Genomic DNA, 22,172 nt, shown 5'->3' on the forward strand with positions numbered 1-22,172 from the left:
ACACACACACACATACATGCACACACACACACACACACACACACACACACACACACACACACACACACACACACACACACACACACACACACACACACACACACACACACACACACACACAGAGACACGCACACAAACACACACACACACACACACACACACACACACACACACACACACACACACACACACACACACACACACACACACACAACCTTGCCAGTGAAAATAACTTAAATACTTATATGTTAGTAGTAATACTCACAGAGCAAATTATGAGGCAATGGCATTCAGACTATGACCTTCATTTCAACTTTTTGGATACATATCAAATATCAGGTCACAAACAAAGGGACATGATAAACAAGGCAGAATTCTCCTCCATCTGCTGCACCATGACGTAACCACATTTATTTCCGTATTTTTTTTCCATTGCATGGGTAAAATGCAACAAAAACCAACAACTAAGCACTCCGCTTTTCCGCCTTCTTACCCCCTTTCCTTGTTCCCTTCATCATTTCACTTCCACTCATTAAAAATGACTATATCCTCTTTTTCCTATTAGCTCAGACATTTAACAAGCAGAGTCCCGAAAAGCCAATGTGGTCAACCAGCTGATCCCCTAAACAAAGGACCTCCACCCCCCAGGGGAGCACTCCATCCCCTGGGGTCCCTTCCATCACCGGGCCTCATCATTGTGGATCTGTTTGTGGTGGAAAACAGGCAGCAGCCCGAGCCCTAAACAGAGTCAAACAGCCTTGAGACGACTACATTAAGCGTACCCCTTCTGTGTGTGTGTGTGTGTGTGTGTGTGTGTGTGTGTGTGTGTGTGTGTGTGTGTGTGTGTGTGTGTGTGTGTGTGTGTGTGTGTGTGCGTTTGCGTGTGTGTGTGTGTGTGCTATAGCGTAGCCTCCACAACCAGCTTCTCAGCATCATCCCCTTAAGGGGGGGATGTTAACTGCCTGGTCACTTAAGGTGACCAGGCAGTAAGAAACACCCGTAAATACACCAGAGGCCTTCCATAGCAAAGATAAGAGTCTAATTTCCATGGTTAACATCTAGACAGGATAGAGAGAGAGAGAGAGAGAGAGAGAGAGAGAGAGAGAGAGATATCGAAAGCAGCCTTCCAACCTTGATGTGCATGTGTCACTTCTTGGGTCCCCCCCCCCCCCCCCCCCAAGCTAAACAACCATCCACAGGATGGAGGCCCAGGTCAGGGCAGCACTTAGACACTAAAGCCTGAAGACAGAGCTCTGTATCTGGGTTAACTTTAATTAACCTCCACCGGCCTGGAGAGGATGGTCGAGGGGGGGACTGCTGCCTCTCCAGCCCAAGGCTTGTGCCTCGTCCCTGGGGTGTCTTTCAAAGTTCTTCCACTGTCGTCGACTTTTCATATCATGAATGAATAATACATAGTTGTATTTATTGTGCACTGCATCTGAAGTTGAGTCGGTAATTACTTTTATTTTGCCGACAATAATCACATCTGGGTGTGCTACATGATTCCTGATTTAAAGGAAGTTATGATTGGTTATTATCACTTCTGATTCCTTGCATATAGGGGGGTCTACACATTTTGTATCTGTATCAAATACAACAAATTAATGAAACAAACAACAATAATGTTCCAACAATTGCTACTATGTCATCAATGATTGCATCGAAGATCCAGAATAGGCTCCCTGAAAATAAAATCAGCTCAGTTGTGTCAGTATTAATGGGGATTCAAGTTGATAACAAGTTTCAAAACCCCATAGGATAGCAAACGACATAAAACAAAGTTGCCACAGAGAACATGGACACAGAACAAAAGCGCTTCATGACTAGGCAAAATCCCGCTAGCCTGCTTTCACTTTCTCTCTTCTCAACCCCCTGTTTCTTTCTTTTTTTTCTTTCATTCTTGCTCCACTATACTGGTCACTATCCCGGCTACAATATAAACGAGACAGACACCCTGTGATGGGAATTGGATGCAGAGAGAGAGACAGACAGACAGACAGACAGACAGACAGACAGACAGACAGACAGACAGACATATATATATATATATATATATATATATATATATATATATATATATATATATATATATATATATATATATATATATATATATATATATATACGTAAATGGTCGTTGCTGGGATCTTTTTTTTTCAGGAAAGGATTTCTTAAGATGTAGGCCTATTCATATCGACAACATTTTTTTATTATAGGGGCTGGTTGGGACAAGAGAAACACAAGGACATCACTTCTGAAAAAGGCTATACCGACACCGGGTTGACATGACTTCCATTGTTTAATTGAGTCAGCATTTAAATAGTCTTAAAACAGCCCCATTGTTCACTCAACAGGAAAACATACAGCAGACTTACAACAAGCATTCATTAATATGGTCCCAGGAAGAAATGAATATCACGTCCATGATGTTGCCTTGCCAAACCTATATTGCGCCCTGCACATGCACGCGCAGACACAAACACGCACGCACAGACCAACGCACTCGCAGCCACTTGCCTTCTCTGTCGCACAGATGTAGGTTTTCCAAGGGTTTCAGGTCCACGCACGGACTCGTGGGACTTCTGAGATTGTGTTCCACGTGTGGCACATCCATTTTCTCCATAAACTGTTAAAACCCTCTGTCTAATGTTCGGTTCCGACCCCCTGTGCTTCCTTCTGTAGCAAAATGGTTTTCGATAAAAATCATCCGACGCTGTTGTCCCTTCTACGGCGAAACAGCAGTCTGGTGCTGCGCTCACTACTCCCTCTAGCTATGCCCAACCTCACGCCACTCATCTCTCTCTCTCTCTCTCTCTCTCTCTCTCTCTCTCTCTCTCTCTCTCTCTCTCTCTCTCTCTCTCTCTCTCTCTCTCTCTCTCTCTCTCTCTCTCTCTCTCTCTCTCTCTCTCTCTCTCTCTCTCTCTCTCTCTCTCTCTCTCTCTCTCTCTCTCCAACGTGAAAGCCATGCAGGACTAGGATCATGCATCTGTGACCTTGTGTGTGTGTGTGTGTGTGTGTGTGTGTGTGTGTGTGTGTGTGTGTGTGTGTGTGTGTGTGTGTGTGTGTGTGTGTGTATGTGGGGGGGGGGGGGGGGGGGGGTGTTTGCATGTGCATCCATGTTCACATGGAGGGCAAACAAAAATAATGTGAAATAATAATTAACAATAATAATGTTACGCTACAACTTAATTAAAATTGCGACTGTTAAATAAAGTAATAGAGTAGCAGAAGCAACAAGTGTCAATTATTCTTCCTCTGGTGATGAAAGGAGAGTGGGACAGACAGAGAGCAGGAGCGAGAGAGAGAGAGAGAGAGAGAGAGAGAGAGAGAGAGAGAGAGAGAGAGAGAGAGAGAGAGAGAGAGAGAGAGAGAGAGAGAGAGAGAGAGAGAGAGAGAGAGAGAGAGAGAGAGGGAGAGAGAGAGAGAGAGAGGGAGAGAGGATGAGAGCGAGGAAGGAAGGATTAGGAAGGGAGTGAAAAGTGAATTAAATGAATGCTTATATAAGGAGATTATCTGGAGAGGAGAAAAACAGCATGTCCAGCGAAGCATGCACATGCACACGCACCCACACACTTATACACACACGCACACACCCACACGCACACGCACACGCACACACACACACACACACACACACACACACACACACACACACACACACACACACACACACACACACACACACACACACCTCCAGTAATCCCTTCAAACATTTTAATTAGATGACCTATTGGAAACGACTCCCTGATGCACACAGACACACACACTAACACCTATACACACACACACACACACTAATATGTGTAATTGGAGTGGAGCGATCCAGGTATAGTATATTAAACTCCCGGTCACTACAAACCCAGTTAGCTCTCTGAGAGTCTCTTTCTGTATCGGTGCAATAGCACTGCAACATGCAGGAGATGTGAGCTGTTGGTAGGATAACTCACAGCGGGAGCTATTCATCTGTGAGCTGTCACAGTTCGAGACTGCTATGTGTGTGTTTGTATGTCATTGGTAATCTTACATAACAAATGTTCATTTAGCACAGTGATTCTGATGTAGTTCCGTTGCTGAACTAAGAACCGACCAGACAGTCAACGAGACTACACACGATTCTAGGAGCCGCAACCCGACTAAGCCTAAGAAACTCTTGTAACCGGTCGACAAGACAGTGTGCATGATTTTATGAGCGGCCAAACATAAGCCTCGGGAACACGGATTGTGGAGCCTAACATGCATCAATATTTTTTTATTTGTCCCATTTTACAATGCTTTGCCTCTACTGGAAACAACCTGCACCATGATCTGGAGATTCGATTTTGGAGTGGAAGTGTTGCTAGGCGACAAATTAAATACAGTGAAAATCACGTTTTGTTCCCAGTGGTTAAACTTTGAATTCCCTAGGGTTAAATCGGACAGACCATATTCCTAAACCTTTTCAAGTACTTAAGATTTCATAAGGACTGAATTCTTTTTTTTTTATGAAATTGTTGAGATATAATGAAGATCTTTTTGTGATTAGAGGACCTTGAGTTTATTTAAACAGTTGGAAATGTGTAAATATAATGAATGTTCCATTTTGATCACAGTTAAAGGACAGAAACCAAAGAGAACCTGATTGGAAAAGTATTGATTGCTTGACTCACTGATTTGCTTACTGTTACGTATTTTAAGAATCTAAGCTACCCACACATAGACCAAATGAAGCAGGACCAAACATATAAGCCGTAAATACTATACATAGCCACTAGCGGAGCAAGACCTTATTGAAGGCGGCTCCACCACAGAAGGCATCACCTGAAGAAGCCGAAGCCACCACGCCCACTAGGCCACGCCCACTTGACGGTCCCTTACCTGTGCACACTACCAGAAGGGGCCAGAGATTTTCAGCGACACCCGCGAGGCCGTGGCCCATAGTAGCCAGAGTTATTATCTCTCACACGTGTTCGACACGATTCCTAGACTTTCGTTCCATAGCCAGTTACCATACCGAAACATGCCTACTTTAACAATACAGTCAGTTAAAAGCTATCCCGGACTTGAACCTTTCCTTGAAGAAACTCAGCATTACTGACTCTGCCACGCTTGTGATCCAAGGTGACCAGTACTTCAGAAGCAAGGACCACGACAATGATGATGTCATCAGACTCAAATAGCTGAGAAAATAAGTATTATTTGAACCAAGCATTACATGTGTGTGTGTGTGTGTGTGTGTGTGTGTGTGTGTGTGTGTGTGTGTGTGTGTGTGTGTGTGTGTGTGTGTGTGTGTGTGTGTGTGTGTCCATGTGTCCATCTGTCCATGTCTGCGTTGTTCGGCTTTCTAACCTTGTGATTGTGTATGTGCATGTAAATGCACACTGTAGGCCTACCCTTGGAGCGTGAAGTATTTTATTGTGCGTCTTTGGTAAGGCCATGAGATCAGGGTATATATCCTTCTAGGTTTATGTGTTTGCAATATTGAATCAGTTCTTATATTTAATGATTACAGCATTCATATATGAGGCAAAAACAGATAAGTTCATTGTAAAGAAAAAAGATGACAGAGAAAGTACATCCGGCAAGGCTCGATAGGTGAGTTTATGCGTGAGTTCAAACATGTGATTGAAACCCAGGGGAGCCAGAACCAGACCACAAAGACAGTTTGAATGGTTGACTGGTGATGTTAGAAGCCTAGAAAAGTGAGGGACCTGTGTGTGTGTGTGTGTGTGTGTGTGTGTGTGTGTGTGTGTGTGTGTGTGTGTGTGTGTGTGTGTGTGTGTGTGTGTATGTTTGCGTGTGCGTGTGTGTCTGAATTTGTGACAGTGGTTTACAGAGCTGAGCAGCCTCACTGCGTCTTCATAATGACGTGAGAGCCTAACACATAAAGACCAAGGAAAAGAGGCTCAGAAGGGACTGAATCCAGTCACCCGTCTACCCATTAGGCCTGATCAGTCTTCCTATTCATAAAACACACCACAATGACACTACTTCTTGCCAAACTGCTCTATTTATTAAAGAACAATTGTACACAATCTTGAAATCTAGAAAGAAGTTACTTTGGACCCATGAACGCCACTAACGTAGTTAGACTGTTTGATGATCTGGCGATGAATGGTTGAGAAGCCAGAGTAGATAAACAGGAAGTGTTGATTATGTTGTTGATCCTCAGGTGTGTCTGGTTGAGTCGGAGAAAGGAGGACTCCGGAGAAGCTGGAGTCCGCTGGCTCGGCCCATAACATGAAACAAAGACAGACAAAATCCATACAGAGTGATCCTATAGCTCCTGCTAGGATCCACGGCAGACGCTGTAACAAAAAGTCTAAATGGAGTAAACAATGTAAACATGCACGCTAAAAAAATATGTTGAAAAAATGTAAAATGCTTTCAAACATATTTAGCAAACAGTTAAACAAATAGCTTAAGTGATTATACAATTAAGGTAAAATATAGAATAGCTGAGCTTCTCCAATAAGGTTTGAAATGATTGAATCAATAAATGTTAGTCAAGTGTGTGTGTGTGTGTGTGTGTGTGTGTGTGTGTGTGTGTGTGTGTGTGTGTGTGTGTGTGTGTGTGTGTGTGTGTGTGTGTGTGTGTGTGTGTGTGTGTTACAGTAACCAGCAAAAGTATTACTGATGTTATTCTTTCACATCTAGTTAATCGAGATAAGCTCACAAAAATATCAAGCTTGTACTGTTGGACTCCTTGGAATCTCAGCTTTCGTATGACATATCATTTGTGGAGATGAATATGTTTTTCGTATGTTTACGAAAAACATATTTTTCAAGAACTTGGGAATTAAAGTTCTGCCGGAACGTTATTTAGCAACAGCGGAAATGCAACTTTGCAATGCCGACGATTTAAAATTATCGCAACCATCAGTCAGCCGTGCCATAAACTTTCCTTTGGACATTCAACAATTACACAGGATCAAAGCCAACTTCGTGGCAATTGCAGGTAGGCCTATGCCCGGTGTGGTCGGTGCTATTGACGGGACGCACATACAAATAATTGCGCCATCAAAAGACGAGGACGTGTTCGTCAATAGGAAGAAAGTGCATTCCATCAACACGCAGATTGTTTTTGATGCAAATTTTAACATAGCCTACTGGATGTTGTTGCAAAGTGGCCTGGATCTTCAGCTACCCATGATTCGCGCATTTTAATGGTGAGCGGTCTGAGGCAGCTTTTTGAGATGTACCAGTTGGGTGTCACTTGCTGGGTGACAGTGACTATCCATGCAAGACGTGGCTCTAGACACCCTACCTCAATCCACAACCGGGAGCACAGTTAAAGTGAAACATGTAAGTGATTACGCAGATTACGCTTTGTCCTATGCGTAAAACACATCGTATTGGCTCTTTGACGCCTATTATTTGTTGAATCCATATTTATTATTGTTTACTGATTTCTTCCATGTATGCTAGAGCACACAAACATACACGAAATGTTGTGGAGAGAGGAATTGGGCAGATGAAACGTCGGTTTCATGTCCTCCACGGCGAAATACGCCTCACCCCAGGGCAAGCACAGTAATCACTGTATGTGCCATTCTACACAACCTCTGCAAGCGGAGGAACATTCCACAGCCAGACGACGATGATGATGATGATGAGGATGGCGATCAACATTACAAGGAATTTGGCCGCGTGGAACCGAGTGGACAGGCATTTAGGGATCACTTTGAAAACACATTTTAGGTAAACACCTTGGCACAAATCAGTCAACACTTGGGTAGTTCATAACATTTATTTTCTTTTAAATTTTACGTATTTTTATTGTTTGCTTTCTCTCTCTTTTGAACGTGCAGGCTACAACGTCATTATCGTGGTCTGCACAAAATTGTCATCATGCGTGTATTCTGCTAACTGCACTATAACTACTTCATAGGAATTAATTTCTAGCCTAGGCTATTTCCTTGTTTTTCGGTGATTCAGTGGGCTCGTCTGAACAACCAATCACCGAACTGACCGCTTCTAAACTCGTGCACGAGAATTGACGTAATCCATAGCAACGGCGCGTCACTCTTAGTTCACTCTTTGTGATTTATCCTTAGTAAGAGTAAGGTCTCAGCGGCTTTGTGAATAACTTTTAAGAAAAAACTCCTACGTAAAATGTTTTAGCGCGAGTTAGGAGCACTCCTAGCGGTAAGATAAAATGCTTTGTGAATACGGCCCCTGATTGGCAAAAAGGAAATTCTTTTTTCGAGCGATCTGATTGGCTAAAAATATATATTTTTAAGAGCGATCTTATTCCAACAGAACAAATACAATACCACTTCACCAGAAGCCAAGTCCTTAAAATAACACCATGAACACGACGCACAACACAACATCATAACGGCATGTGTGCCTTGTCGTTGTATGGTCCTGACATTTTTAGAGAATAAGAAAGAATAAAGAAAGAAAGCCTAAGAATAACAATAGTTGATAGCTGCTTGCACAAGTCACCTAATAACTTCAGCACAGCAGGGAAGTGCAGAGACCTTCAGTAGGCTACGGCATTTATTTTAGCATTGAGCTACTGCTCTCTAGTGGACAAACGGCTGCATCTGAACGTGTAATGGAACCACTTGATGAATATAAAGGGTTGATCGGAGTGACGTTGTTGTGGCCAAATTTGGAAGGCCTTATGAATTAGGAAAATGATAACTAACAAGCTATTCAAGTCAGTACAAAAAACCTCCAGAAAAGGTGCAAACATTGCCGCTTTAAGAATCACACAAACACACACATATATTTGCGTGGACACGCATGTTTGAATCAGAAATTGTTGGCTGATTACATACTTACAAACGTCACTTTTTGCAAAAGCAAAATGATGAAACAGCACTCTATAGTAACAGTACACACACACACACACACACACACACACACACACACACACACACACACACACACACACACACACACACACACACACACACACACACACTTCCACACTAAACTAAATCATCAAACACACTATGGCCAAGCACTCAATAAGGAAATAAATCAATAAGTGAGGATTTTCCAAGACATTGGGTGTGTGTCTGTGTTTGTTCTTGTGTGTGTTTCCGGGTGCGGTTAGATGTGGAGCCCCAGTATCTTAGTGTGCTGTCCATTAGAGCGCCTTAATGGTCTGTGCATTACCCTAATGACTTGACGAGTCAGACTCCCACCAGCACCAGCACCACACACACACTGGGCACACACAAACAGACGCATACACACAGACACAAACACACACTGGGCGCAGGGACTCACACAGACACATGCACACACACTGGCCACACACACACACATTGGATAAACAACACACACTGGCAGAACAAACACTCACAAACACACACATGCCATGCTGGCTTTCCTCTTCCTCCTATTCCTCTCCTTCTTACCGGCAGCACAAGATACTCTTCAATGGACCAACGATTGATGGGCGCACTCCTTAACGCACACCGTCACAACGCAAATAAATAAATAAACTAACCGAGGATGACAGGGCACAATGCTGTTCACACGGTCACACCAGAGTAAGAATGAATGAGTGGATGGATATGTAGCCCAGCGTTGAAGTTCTGAGAAGATAAAAACAAAAAAAGGTAAGAAGAACATTTAATATGCTATCATACATTATGAGTAATGTTCTGTTACTGTACTGCATATCTATACTTTTTTTGTAGTTCTCAAAACTCCAAATATCTTCTGATCATGCTCTCTTTGATTATTAATAAAGCATTATTGTTATTAACGTTATAATTATTAGCAGTATTCATATAAGATTCATCCCATATATTTACAAAAGGCTAACTTGTTCCTCATGTTTGTCTGCTGTATCCTGGATACAGGCGGTATCACAACGACTTTTTAGACTTCATCAATCCAGTGGGAACGACCACAAAAGATGATGTGTGACAAGTGAGACAACATCTTCTTGTCTTCTGTGTTGTTTCCCCCCAGTATTACACAAAATGAACCCATCAGGTACCAGCGACAACCTTCTGGGGTCTGAGGGGGGTGCTCCTCCGGAGTTCCGTCTCCCAGACTCAGACCCAGGGGGTGCTGCCCCCCCAGAGAGGGCTGCTGCGGGCTCCAGGTGGGGGTTCGTGGGGCCCGCTGCAGAGGAGGAGATCACGGGGGACCCGTGTAGCTCTCCAGAGAGCTGCAGTGAGGAAGACGGTCTCCCGGTCCCAGGGGAGAAGGAGAAGTTCCCGCAGCTGATGGAGGTGGACGACCGGCCGCCCGAGGAGAGAGCACGGCTGAGGGAGCAGTGGCAGAAGCAGAGGACGTCCTCGATCTTGTCTGTCCTGACCATGGGCTGCCTGCGGACCGAGAAGCCCCCCATGGACTCTAACAACCAGGAGGAGCTGGCGCCCGACAGCCCCGTATGCCGCTTCAGGCTGGAACCAATCCCGTGAGTACCACAGAACCAAATGCACTCGCTCAGTTGTTAACGAGGATTAGACACAGGTTACATACATGTAGACGGATAATAGCAGAAATACAGAAGGTTGATTAATTGATTGATTGGACGGTGAATTGAATAATGGATGGGTCGATTGATTTTAGAAGAATTAATTAATTACTTACCGTAATTGATTGCTTGGCCGATTATAGATGGAATCATCTATTGATTAATTGTGTCATTGTCTGAGAGGGTTGATTGAAAACTTGATTGATACATTGAGTGGTTGATAATTTATACATGGATTCATTCTGATTTTATTTGAAACAGAATATTCATTCCTAGAAGGGGAAGTAGAAGCCACAATAAACAATTGATGACCTATTTGTCAACAAACATGACGGACAAACAGTCAAAAACATTTCAAGGCAGAAACAAGAACACAATGCACAAGCCTACACAACCACAACAATCCGATAATAATTGTTTGATGGATAATTGGTTTGTATTTTCCATAGTGCCAATGACGAAGAAAGGTTTGACATCGACAAACTGTTTGAAATTGTAGCGAGCGGTGATGTTGAGAGGCTGCATGGACTGAAGGACTACTTGCATAAGACCATGAAACTGCTCTCTCACTCACTGTGTAAGTAGACCAAAGATAACCCTTTTTTGATCAAATTTTCGTTCACTAGATTGAAAACTCCAGTGGATGGTGTTTCAATGTTTGATTCTATACATTGATTCGTTTATTTAGGTTATGTAATATAAAAAATAAATAAACAGTCAAACGGTTTCAAGATTCAATGTTCAAGGTAAATTAATTTGTAATTCTAGTTGCCAGGCTTGATTTTATTATCTTATCTAAAAAGTAATGGAGGAAATGTTCCCTAAAATATCAGTTTGGTAAGGTTTGGTAAGTAACTATTCATTCCAAGGGCCTGATATGACACACCATGATAGCAGACAATTTATGATTACTTTTTTTATGACCCTGGCAAACAAACTGTAATGTATGTGACATCTCAGTTATAATGTGTAGAAAGTTTAAGTACCGTGAAATACTTCCCTTGAATCCTCAGATCAGTCCCATGGGAAGACAACCCTGATGAAGGCTCTGCTGAACGTGAGCAGTGGCCAGAATGAGATAGTGGACTGCCTGTTGAACATTGCAGAGGACATGGGAGACATCAAGAAGCTGATAAATTTGTCCTACACAAGCTCCTACTATAAAGGTAGTCATAACTCTAAAATCTGTTTGCCTTTGAGCCCTGAATTAGTTAATACGAATAAAGTGGTCAGTAAGTGAAGCGATTCAAATCAAATTAAAAATTTCCATCTGGGATAAATAAATGACCTCTTCTCCAAATGTATTAAGCAAATGCACATTTGAACAATTATTAATGAAGCAGGTCAGTGATTCAGTGATTAAAATGTTTATTATAATAATGATAATAAATGTGCTGAAAAGTCCCAAAAAAATATGTCCTTATACTGTACAGTTTGTACTTCAAAAACGGTTTGAACTCCATTAAAACCTCACCCGTAGGTCAAACGGCTCTCCACATTGCCATCGAGAGAAGGAACACGTATTATGTGAAGAAGCTGGTGGAGAAGGGAGCAGACCTCCACGCCAAAGCCTGCGGGAAACTGTTCCAGCCCGACAGCTCTGAGCCCAGCTTCTACTTTGGTAAGAGCATGATTCGATTGTCATTACTACTTTTGTGAATTCTCAAGCTTTTGCTTTAAAGTCAACGAAACCAACTGAAAATATACAAAGCGGTTTGAAATTAAACTGTTGATTGCCACCAAAAAGTATGATATCGGTTTAGTTATATTGGAAGATCAAAGTGTGTTGATTTTTTAAATGTTTGAACAAAGTTCAACGGTTATAAATATAAGTTGCGAAGTCGGAAGTAGTTGAAGTGTCAGAGAATTGGCGGATGGCTTCGATGTCCTACCATGATTCCCATTATACAATTTACGGTTTTAAACTTGATAAAACCGTGTGAAAAAAGCATGCGATTCCAAGCTAATATGAACATTATAAAAGTAATGTAGTAATGGAGACTCCTGGTGAAACATTTTGGCAGGAGTAGTGCCAAAAGTTTGTAGAGAATAAGAAAGAAAGAAAGAATAAAGCCTAACAATAGTTGAGCGCTGCTTGCAGCATTCACCTAAAGATGTTTACTATTGTTATTATTGTCGTGTAATGCTAAAGGGAGATCTCTGCATGACCAAAGTGAGGGAAATATTTGGGCTTTTGTTGTGTATTTATTGTGGATAAAAAGCGCAACACAATGAGAGGCAGGACATATCACAAACCCTTGTTTGTTCATGTAGCCGACTAGCAGATGCTTTTACCCGAGAGGCTGAGAAGCATATAATCAATATTGGAGTGACAATGCAGAAAGATCAAGTTTCTAATTGGGACAGAGTGCCAAATAACTAAAATGAATTCATCATTTTGCATGGGAAGTAACATATAATGATATGTAGTCCCTAAAGCCCCCAGAATGATGAGAATGATGATGAACAATCTTCAATACGTTAAGTCTTAGTTCATTTTTAGTCCTTTGTTACTCTTAAAGGTTTTTCAGTAGATTCCACTTCTGTTTGGGTCTCACAAAGTGTTTTTGCAAAGTGCATTTTATGTCGTTTTTAGCTACAATTTGAATAGTGGTCCAAAGTGGTGAAGTGAAGCAAAACACAATGGGGGCTGCTGCTCCCACCTAACACACTTTTCCAGGTAGTTTTAATCAGGTTTCTATTAGCTTTTTAAATCTACTGGATCTCCAGTTATCCTACTTAAACGGGGGTCTCCTCAGCCTTTTAAAGACACAAGAAGAGGCTGCATCAAAACAACAACAGCACGTTGCCAGCGACTGCCTCCCCTACAGGGGAGCTGCCTCTGTCCCTGGCTGCCTGCACCAACCAGCCTGAGCTGGTGGACCTCCTGCTGGGCGCGTCGGCCAGCGTCGTGGAGAAGGACTCCCATGGCAACACGGTGCTGCACGCCCTGGTGATGGTGGCGGATGACGACAGCCATCACAACACCAGGTTCATCAAAGCCATGTATGACCACATCCTGCTCGCCACCGCCAAGGTCAACACGGACTGGAGGTTGGAGTCCAAAGAGAACAAGGAGGGGCTGACCCCCCTGAAGCTGGCCGCCAAGACGGGCAAGGTGGAGGTAAAGCTTGCTAGCTTACGTTGCTCTCTTTTGATGCAGGGGGGGGGGGGGAGGGATTGTGACAAGGTGACACAGGATCAGCAACGCCTTGACAGCTGAATGACACTGAAAGTGTTCTTGTTTAGGAACAAAGAAGAGGGATCCCTCGTTTGCGATGGTTAAAACATGTGCCGGCGAACGTGGCAGAGATAGAACAACGGCAAAAAATCAAAGCGGGAGCGTCGTCTGCTCTGGTTCCCTAGCACACCCTCACAACCTCCCTCTCTGACCAACACAGCTGTTCAAGCACCTCCTCCAAAGGGAGTTCAAGAACAAGGACACAAAGCACCTGTCCCGCAAGTTCACCGAGTGGGCGTATGGACCCATCAGCTGCTCCCTGTACGATCTGGACTCCCTGGACACCTACGATGACGACAGGTCCATCCTGGAACTGGTGGTGTATGGCAGCGACAACCCTGTGAGTTGAAAGGTCTCTCTTGATGAGCTGCTTGACAATATGACTACTTTTACTACTGCTAGATCAAATGTCTAGGTGGACCTTTATCAAAGGGCTTCACAGGTCCACAGGTGCAGATCCTAGAGATTATTTCTTCAAAAGGTCCATATTGTTGGATCATGTTAACGATTGGTGCAGTTGAGCAGGTGGATGAATAAAATGTGTGTGCGCATGTGTTTGTGCGTGCATGGGTTTCTGTTCTGTGCATGTATGTCTGTGTGTGTGTGCCTGCGTCCGTGTGTGTGTTCTGCAGAGGCGTATGGACCTGCTGCAGGTGGAGCCTCTGTGTGGCCTGCTGAACGAGAAGTGGAACCAATTCGCAGGCCGTCTCTTCCTGCTCCACTTCCTGGTCTACCTGCTCTACCTCGGGGCCTTCACCACCATCGCCTACAACAAGAAAGACATGGTGAGGATCGGAACTATGTTCCTAGGGTCCTTATAATCTGGCAGCCATATTAGTCTCAGAAATTGGAGTCCATTGGTGAATTGTTTGTAGTTCCATGGTGGCTAAATCGAGTGCTGTGTAAAGGTTGTATCACCTTCAATTTTTTTTCAGATAATGATGGGTTTCTTTACAATAATACAAAAATACATTATTTATTCACAGTGTTAAATGACTATTCTGAATAACAATCCTATTTGTTGCTGTTATGATTGTGAATGTATTATCAATTTCAATATATTTTTTAAAATTGCATTAAAAGTAAAACAAAGTTTGCATATAAATGGAAACACATTTACAAGCTTAAAGAAGAGGAACAGTAAAATTGAAAGGGAATGATTCATAAATAGTTGAATACCTGTTAAAGCCTCTGTGGATACTCTCTGGCCTACAGCATCCATTCCAATCAGTGAAGACCGCCAGAGGATACATGTACATTGTCTTTCGTCTGATTACAGTCATAGCATCAATTTACTTCTTCCTCCGAGGGGTAAGTAAAGGAATGATTTGATTCTGATTTCGATCGAATATTCAGGCGAAGGGTTAGGAAAGTCAATTGTAGTGGCTAGTTTGTCTCCCAGACAAAAGGAACTGGGGCCGATGTCTGCATGATACATGTAGGCACCAATGCGATGCATCAACTCTACCTGCTCCATAGTGAACTGTATGTAAATTATCTTTGGATGAGTGCATCTGCTAAGCATCTGTTTCTTTTAAGCTTAAAAATCTTATAAAATGTGAACAGGTTTTTGGTTTTCTATTCATAGATCGTGGACTTGATGAGAAAGCGCCCAAAACTAAGCACATTCCTGATAGATGGCTACTATGATGTCTTGTTGTAAGTTCATTCCTATTTGGTTTATTTGTTGACATGGCAATATAACGGTATTACAGTTAAATTATTGCAATAGTACAAAACCTTTCAAAGGACAAAACTCGAGCACTTTTTGGGGATATTTAAACAAATGCAAAAATTATGAATTAATAATGAATTTATGAAAATTCCTAATGACAATAATGTGCATGCATGTATGCGTGCGTTCTTGCGTGCGTTCGTGTGTATGCATGGGTGCATATGTGTTTGTGTGTCTATGTGTGTGGATGCGTGCGTGTGTGTTCCTGTGTTGTGGCTCCAGCTCCACTCAGGGCTTGCTGTTCCTGGTGTCTGCGGCTCTGTACCTGGTCAGCTGCTCAGAGTATCTGGGCTTCATGATTCTCAGCATGGTGTTGGGCTGGGTCAACCTTCTCTACTTCACCAGGGGCCTGAAACGCATAGGCGTCTACAGCGTCATGATACAGAAGGTACTCCCTGGATAGGAGGAGGACAAATATATATATGGGTGTAAGTGCCATGATGCAAACACAGCCAATACCTGCCACTACTGCTACGAGAGGGGAAGCAGTTAGGCTGGTTTAGGCTCTCATAGTTCTCAATACATCGGCACCCACATGTTCTGGTTTATGGTATATGATTCACAAAACATCACTGTACATGTGGGTGTTTGGGTGAAAGGCAAAAAGACATTGCTTGATTGTTAACAATGTTTATAGTTTAACCCCAGCTAAAAACCAGGCATAGAGTATCTTTATGATGTACACATGATAAAAATCCCTTTTGGAATGATTATCTTTAGAACAGAATAAAACATTGCATCATATTGTAGTGTGTGTTAGATTTGGTCCCCGAGAGCTATGACTCCAACCACTGAATCATATCACAAGATTAGTTGGGGCATTAGTGATTCCGGGCACTTAACAATCCACTTTGAATAAATCAGGAACACAAGGAGAAGGCAAGCTTTTACTAAGAGTGTCTGCCGAACAAAGCACCGAGCTGAGTGTGTTATTAAAAACATTAGGCAGCTCATAAAAGCAAAAAATCATCTTAAATGAAAAAGGTTTCAAAGGAGAAAGCCTGGTGCAGGTCTCATTGGTTGCCATGGTTTCTGTCATGTCACACCTCATACCTTCTCTCTGTGTTCTCCACGAGGTCCTCACTGGTGACATCATCCCCTTCTTCCTCATCTACGTCGTCTTCCTCTCTGGCTTCTCCGCAGGTGCCCCTTGCTGGTTGTAACCGCCACAAAGGAAATACAATTAAGACACATAGTATCCGCATGATTGTCGATGCACTGATTTATATGATTATGGTTATTTTAGTACTGCTGCTGGTATTCTCTGCATTACCTTCAGTTTACCATTCACATATACATTTCATCTCATTTTCAGTTTCCCTTATTTCTCCAAGTATATTAAAACAAATATGGCAAAAATGTGAATCTAAATATATATATATATGGATCAATGCTGATAGTATCAGAGTGAGGAATTGGCTGCTTAATATGACAATCATCTTCTGGAAACATCTTTAATAATTCAACGTACAGGGATGCCAACTTGCATATAGTGCAGCTACGACTGTCTCTACATCAACAATGATTTAACCCAAGGTTAGGAAAGAAGGCACCTCAGCGCTTCCACTGGAAAATCCAACCAGGTAGCCGATACGGGCACAGAACATCTCACATTCGTGAAACTAATCCCAACAAGCTAAAACCCACCAAAACACACAGGTGAGTTCAGAGCCTGTGCAGCAGCTGCCCTGATGTGATGGATGCTCCCCTCCTCTGCCCCTGTCCCTCCCCAGCCATAGTCACCATGCTCACAGACCAGCCCCAGTGGATGGGGGAGGAGTCGGAGCCTCCGTCCTGCACTGTGGAGGCGGACTGCAAGGGGCCGGACTTCAGGGACATCACCTACACCGCCCTGGAGCTCTTCAAGCTCACCATCGGGATGGGAGACCTTCACTTCAGCAAGGGGTATTCATGTGTGCATGATGCAATACAACATGGAGTATCATGGTTTAAAGTCTTATGTTTAGTCAAGTTGATATGGATATATAATAATAATAGGAACTAGAAAATCCATTTCATGCAGGAAAAGCCGGAGGTGCTATAGTGCAAAGTGTGGTTGAACATGTTTTAATAAAACCACATAGTGCCTGAGTGGCTCCACTGCTGCTGGATCCAACTTTGGGAGAAGCAACAGCCTATAGAGAACCCCCACACAGTAACTCTTATAACCAGCCTGTTTCCTATTACTGCTCCAGCTATAAGTACGAGGAGTTGCTGTACCTGCTGCTGATTGGGTACATTGTGCTCACCTACGTCCTGCTCTTCAACATGCTCATCGCCCTGATGAGTCACACGGTGGAGGAGACCGCCAAGGAGAGCACCCGCATCTGGAAGCTACAGGTATGGGGGGAGAGACAGTGAGGGGGGAGCATCCCCCCACATACACACAGAGTCCAAAATGAACACATTCCACCAGCCAATGGCGGACAGATTTGTCCACCAAACCTGCAAACTTACTGGCTCTCAGACGCCCGAGTGCGAGTCATCCTTGTAATCCTTATATACGTGTGTTCAAGTTTGTTTGTGTGTGTGCACACACGTGCAAGATTGTGTGTCTGTCTGTTTGTGTGTGTGTGTGCATCTGTTCCGTGCATGCTTTCCCTATGTGTATATATGTGTGTGTGTGTGTGCTGTCCTGTGTGTGTGTGCGTGTGTGTGTGTGTGTGTGAGACCAGAGAGCCATCACCACGCTGGACCTGGAGTGGGGCCTCCCTCGGTGTGTGAGGAGCAGGCTACGGTCCGGGGTGGAGAAGGACCTGTCTGGGGGCGGCATGGCCAACGAACGGGGCAAGCGCTGGTGCTTCAGGTGAGGTCCTGTGTCCCACACACACATCCCTGGAAGGACGGATCCCTCTTCTGTGTTCCTTCTCCGGGTTTCTTTCTTGATAATTAGGGTAGTTTCTGCCAACTTCTTAATTACGGTTAGAGGCTATGCTATAGGTGTGCATCGAAATGTTATTGGATTTGATATTCCCAACAATACTTTGAGTGGCTCCAGTGAACAACACAATACAATACTGAAAAATTGTTGTACTATTCATGATTTGCTTTTGTTGGTTCATTATCGATGAAAAAGTTTGTGAGCCATTTCCATAGATACAGTAGATGCCTCCATCTGATGGCTTTTTACAGCGTGAAATTTTGCGATAATAATATATTTTGTAATAATGTGTGTAATATCTTTCCATAACCCTTCCCCACAACAAAGCAGCTTCTGCTTAGTATTTATTATTAGGATCATGGTATGACTTTAACTCAAAATAGTTTAGGAACCAGTGACCCCTGATTTGGACATACATTACCAATAGATTAGAGACCTAGTGATTATTTTTCCATTATGGTTTCTAAAGAGTGGAGGAGGTGGACTGGAGCGAATGGAGGGTCAATCTGGGGAACATTAGGGAGGAGCCCATGTCTACACCGAAAACACCAACAGCACCACCAGCTCCCGTGGACAAAAGTAAGAGGACTGGGTAACATTTGCACATTTTTATAAGCAATGTAACAACATGTAACCCTGTTTAGTTGTTATGTTATAACTGCAGAAGCTGTGAGAAGGCGACCCCCCCCCCCCCCCCTTCTCACTGTCTCTCGATTACCAGGAAACTGATTGTTGGAATTGTACATCCGCCACAGTAGGGAGCAGTATTTCATTCCATCTAGCCTTGGCCAGGAAATGTTCCCCCATGTAAGTGGTATGGGCTAACTGGCCTTGATTGCTTATTTAAGGGGTGTCTCATTTTGTGGTGGGAGGAGGGGTTGAGGGTAGGTGCTGGCTTGATGTGAGGCCAGTACTGGAAACGCTACGCTATGCTTAAATTATGCTATGCTATGCTAAATTACGCTATGCTATGCTAAGTTGCTAAAAGCTCTTTTTGAAACATTCATTTATATCTTGTACTCTGGATTCATTTTATTTAATTTATTTTGTGTAATTAATGTGTAATTAATGAGGTTCCATAACATTATTACATATTAAGTACAGTTACAATGCTGATTACAATGAACTTTCTTGCCTAAACTGTTAAACCGATACAGGACCCTGTAAGGTAAAGTGTAACCAATGCAAGGAGTGTATTTACTGTATAGATGGTGTACATTGCAGTTTGAACTAAAAACCTTTCAGTTCGGAGTCCAACCTCCTAAACACTACAATATTAAATAATAATCCTCTGACTCTATTTGACCCTACCTAGGCAGAAGAATCCGAAATGTCCTGTGGCTGTTCCGTCAGAGATCATCAAAAGAACAACAGCTGGAGAATGAAGCATAACATGAATGCCTGGTCGCTGGGGTTGTCATTCACTATACATTTAAATCATAATCAAAAAATCTTTTACTGCTCTGTCTATTATGAAAGTTGAATCATTGAAGTAAGACTTGGGATTTCAAATCATCGTAAAGAGAACAATGAAATTATATCTGCTTTATATGCTCAAAATGCAATGTTACCTTCTGTTAACCACAGTGGCTGTTAAATGGCATTCAAAAGCCACTTTGCAAAGAACTGTATAACTGATGTAACCTGAATGTCCCCACAAATCTCTGTCTGCTGGATGTTTGATCGGCAGTTTTTCCTCAAAAGATCTGGGTCACAGCACTAGATGTATCCTCCCCTTTCTTGCTCAAATCCCAGCAGACTGAAGAGACAGCTGGACAACTTCTCCCAGGCTTCACAGAATTTATTTCGCTGAGCTGTTAAAAAAAGCCATTCATTTGACTGGTGGGGATCTGTAACTATACAGCTCCTGCACAGCCTATCAGCAGGGCCAAAGGGCAATGTACTTTTTACATTGTGCTCGTGTAGTTTTGTTTTTGTTTCAGAATTAAAAGTTAATTCATTCTATCATAGATGATAAACAACCTGTTTGGACAAATGTATTTTCTGCTTCTCCGTGTTACATAAGCTAACAAACTTAACAAGCTAAATTCACCCAACCAAACAGAAAAAAAGGCCGCCAATTTACTGACATAACGTGACAATACCATGGACCTATTAAAGATTTACCACTCTTTCAATTTTGAATGAAGTTAACTTCAAAATGTAATATTAGAAAAATATAGAATTATAATATACTATATATTAGATTATTATTATATTAGGGAGCTGTTTTCAATACATACCATGGCTAAGAGATTATCAGCAGCAAAATAGAGCTCATAAGTCCGCCCCTTCCGGTAGACCCCCATGGGACCTCTGAGATCATAAAATATGAATGGGTTTCAATGGAGAGGAAGTAATTATTTTCTGGTCCCAGTCTTTATATACCCCGGATTACACATATTTTGTTTGTTGATTTAATTGATAATTTTTCACGGCCTCCAACCAGTCCGAGTTGACCGTGGCGGTGGCTGGATGTGGTCATATATGGCCGTGATGAACCTGGTGTTGTCCTGGCTGTCGTCATCCGCCACCATCACCAGGGAATGCACCGTGTGATAACACACACGCACACACACACACAGACACACACACACACACACACACACACACACACACACACACACACACACACACACACACACACACACACACACACACACACACACACACACAGGAAAACAACACTGGGACCATCCAAGCAGACCATTAGAATACATTGAAGGACACTTGTGGCATGTTATTGCAATAATTTGGGGGGAGTTCAGTTGAACTAAGTAATTTAATTTGACATAATGTAAGATACCCAAATCCGTTGTAGGATGCCCTCTTGTCTACTTTAAAGACTCCAGAAAGTAAGAGTTTGCTTGGATGGTCCCAGTGTAGTTTGAAAAATGCACCCCCTGCCGGCGACTTTCATTAGTTAATGCTGCAATTTTGTCCCGCCCACGGAAGCTCTGCTTCATACGGATACGAATCACTTTTGCTACACTTGTACCACATAGACTGTTGCAAAAGTATCCGCAAGAAAAACAACAGCTGAGACTTGTAGCAGCAGATTCGAGCAGTTGTATCGATGGACTTGTGCTCGCTCATTAAAATGCTCATTGAACATAGCGACAGGGACGCGGGAAGTCAGTCCGAGTGGGGGGTGCTGAGAGAGAGTCTATATGATGACGTCATAATAAATGCTGCGCAACATCCATTTTACAGAGACGAGATGACGGGTGACGTCACATTCAGGGCTCCGCTCTGATAAACACTCTACTGGTGTGTAAAAATAGTTCTGCCAACTAGCCACTCTTATTCACAAACGTTAGCAAGTAAACAATGTGGAAATTATGCCTAACCCACCGGAGACCGCGGCTCAATTTCTGTGGAAAACACAATATCTTTCATTTTAAACGTAATGCTATCATGTCATATATAACCACAGACATTTTTAAATTACAAAGCTCAGTGGGAGGTGGAGAGAGCTGTGAGCTAACCTCCTATAGACCGAGGTTCAAGTCTGGTTGATGTCCTCTGATGGAAGACTCTTATCTCTATTTCATGCGAATTATAGAGTCAAGTATAACCTTTGTGATGACATTTTCAGGTGTCTTGATGGTGCTTTGTTAAGATCGGAGGTTAAACACTCTAAACAGCGAAGGTTCGGATCCCTGGAAAAACGTCGACAGGGGTACCACAGTCGCTATTTATTGGTCAACCTGAAAAAAACATGAGGGGTAAATGTCGCTTTTTTATCGGCCGTCATGAAATAAACAAAAGGGGTAGCAATGTTGATATTTAGCAAATAAAACATAGGGGGTAACACTGTTATTTTTCTTTGGTCGTCATGAAAAAAAACACAAGGGGTAACACTGTTGTTTTTTATTGGTCGTCA

General features: G+C 42.8%; 2 protein-coding genes across 5 annotated transcripts in view; one reads left to right on the forward strand and one right to left on the reverse strand.

Annotated features, from left to right (window-relative positions):
* The window catches only part of LOC115531537 (phytanoyl-CoA hydroxylase-interacting protein-like), a 17,643-nt gene extending 14,856 nt beyond the window's left edge, over positions 1-2,787 (reverse strand). For both annotated transcript variants that reach the window (XM_030340883.1, XM_030340882.1), the window contains exon 1: positions 2,518-2,787. In XM_030340883.1, the coding sequence (XP_030196743.1) occupies positions 2,518-2,623 (106 nt within the window). In that variant the 5' untranslated portion in view covers positions 2,624-2,787. The remainder of the gene's footprint in view (positions 1-2,517) is intronic.
* Positions 2,788-9,272: 6,485 nt separating this feature from the next.
* On the forward strand, positions 9,273-20,424 carry LOC115531529 (transient receptor potential cation channel subfamily V member 1-like). 3 transcript variants are annotated; one of them, XR_003973897.1, is made up of 18 exons: positions 9,273-9,557; positions 9,916-10,369; positions 10,879-11,006; positions 11,443-11,595; positions 11,910-12,050; positions 13,261-13,553; positions 13,831-14,010; positions 14,303-14,455; positions 14,886-14,981; positions 15,259-15,329; positions 15,628-15,793; positions 16,482-16,548; positions 17,139-17,310; positions 17,601-17,745; positions 18,081-18,211; positions 18,756-18,865; positions 19,008-19,093; positions 19,602-19,648. XR_003973897.1 is itself a non-coding variant. In XM_030340875.1 (18 exons), the coding sequence occupies exons 2-18, from the start codon at positions 9,927-9,929 to the stop codon at positions 19,669-19,671; spliced, it is 2,571 nt and encodes an 856-aa protein (XP_030196735.1). In that variant the 5' UTR covers positions 9,273-9,557; positions 9,916-9,926; the 3' UTR covers positions 19,672-20,424. The 3 variants fall into 3 exon arrangements, 2 of the variants coding, with proteins under 2 accessions (XP_030196735.1, XP_030196736.1); XM_030340875.1 differs by having other exon boundaries at positions 19,042-19,093; positions 19,602-20,424; XM_030340876.1 differs by lacking the exon at positions 19,008-19,093 and having other exon boundaries at positions 9,275-9,557; positions 19,602-20,424.
* The last annotated feature ends 1,748 nt before the right edge of the window (positions 20,425-22,172 follow it).

The sequence above is a fragment of the Gadus morhua genome, chromosome 18, assembly GCF_902167405.1.
Source record: "Gadus morhua chromosome 18, gadMor3.0, whole genome shotgun sequence".
NCBI classification, from domain to species: domain Eukaryota; kingdom Metazoa; phylum Chordata; class Actinopteri; order Gadiformes; family Gadidae; genus Gadus; species Gadus morhua.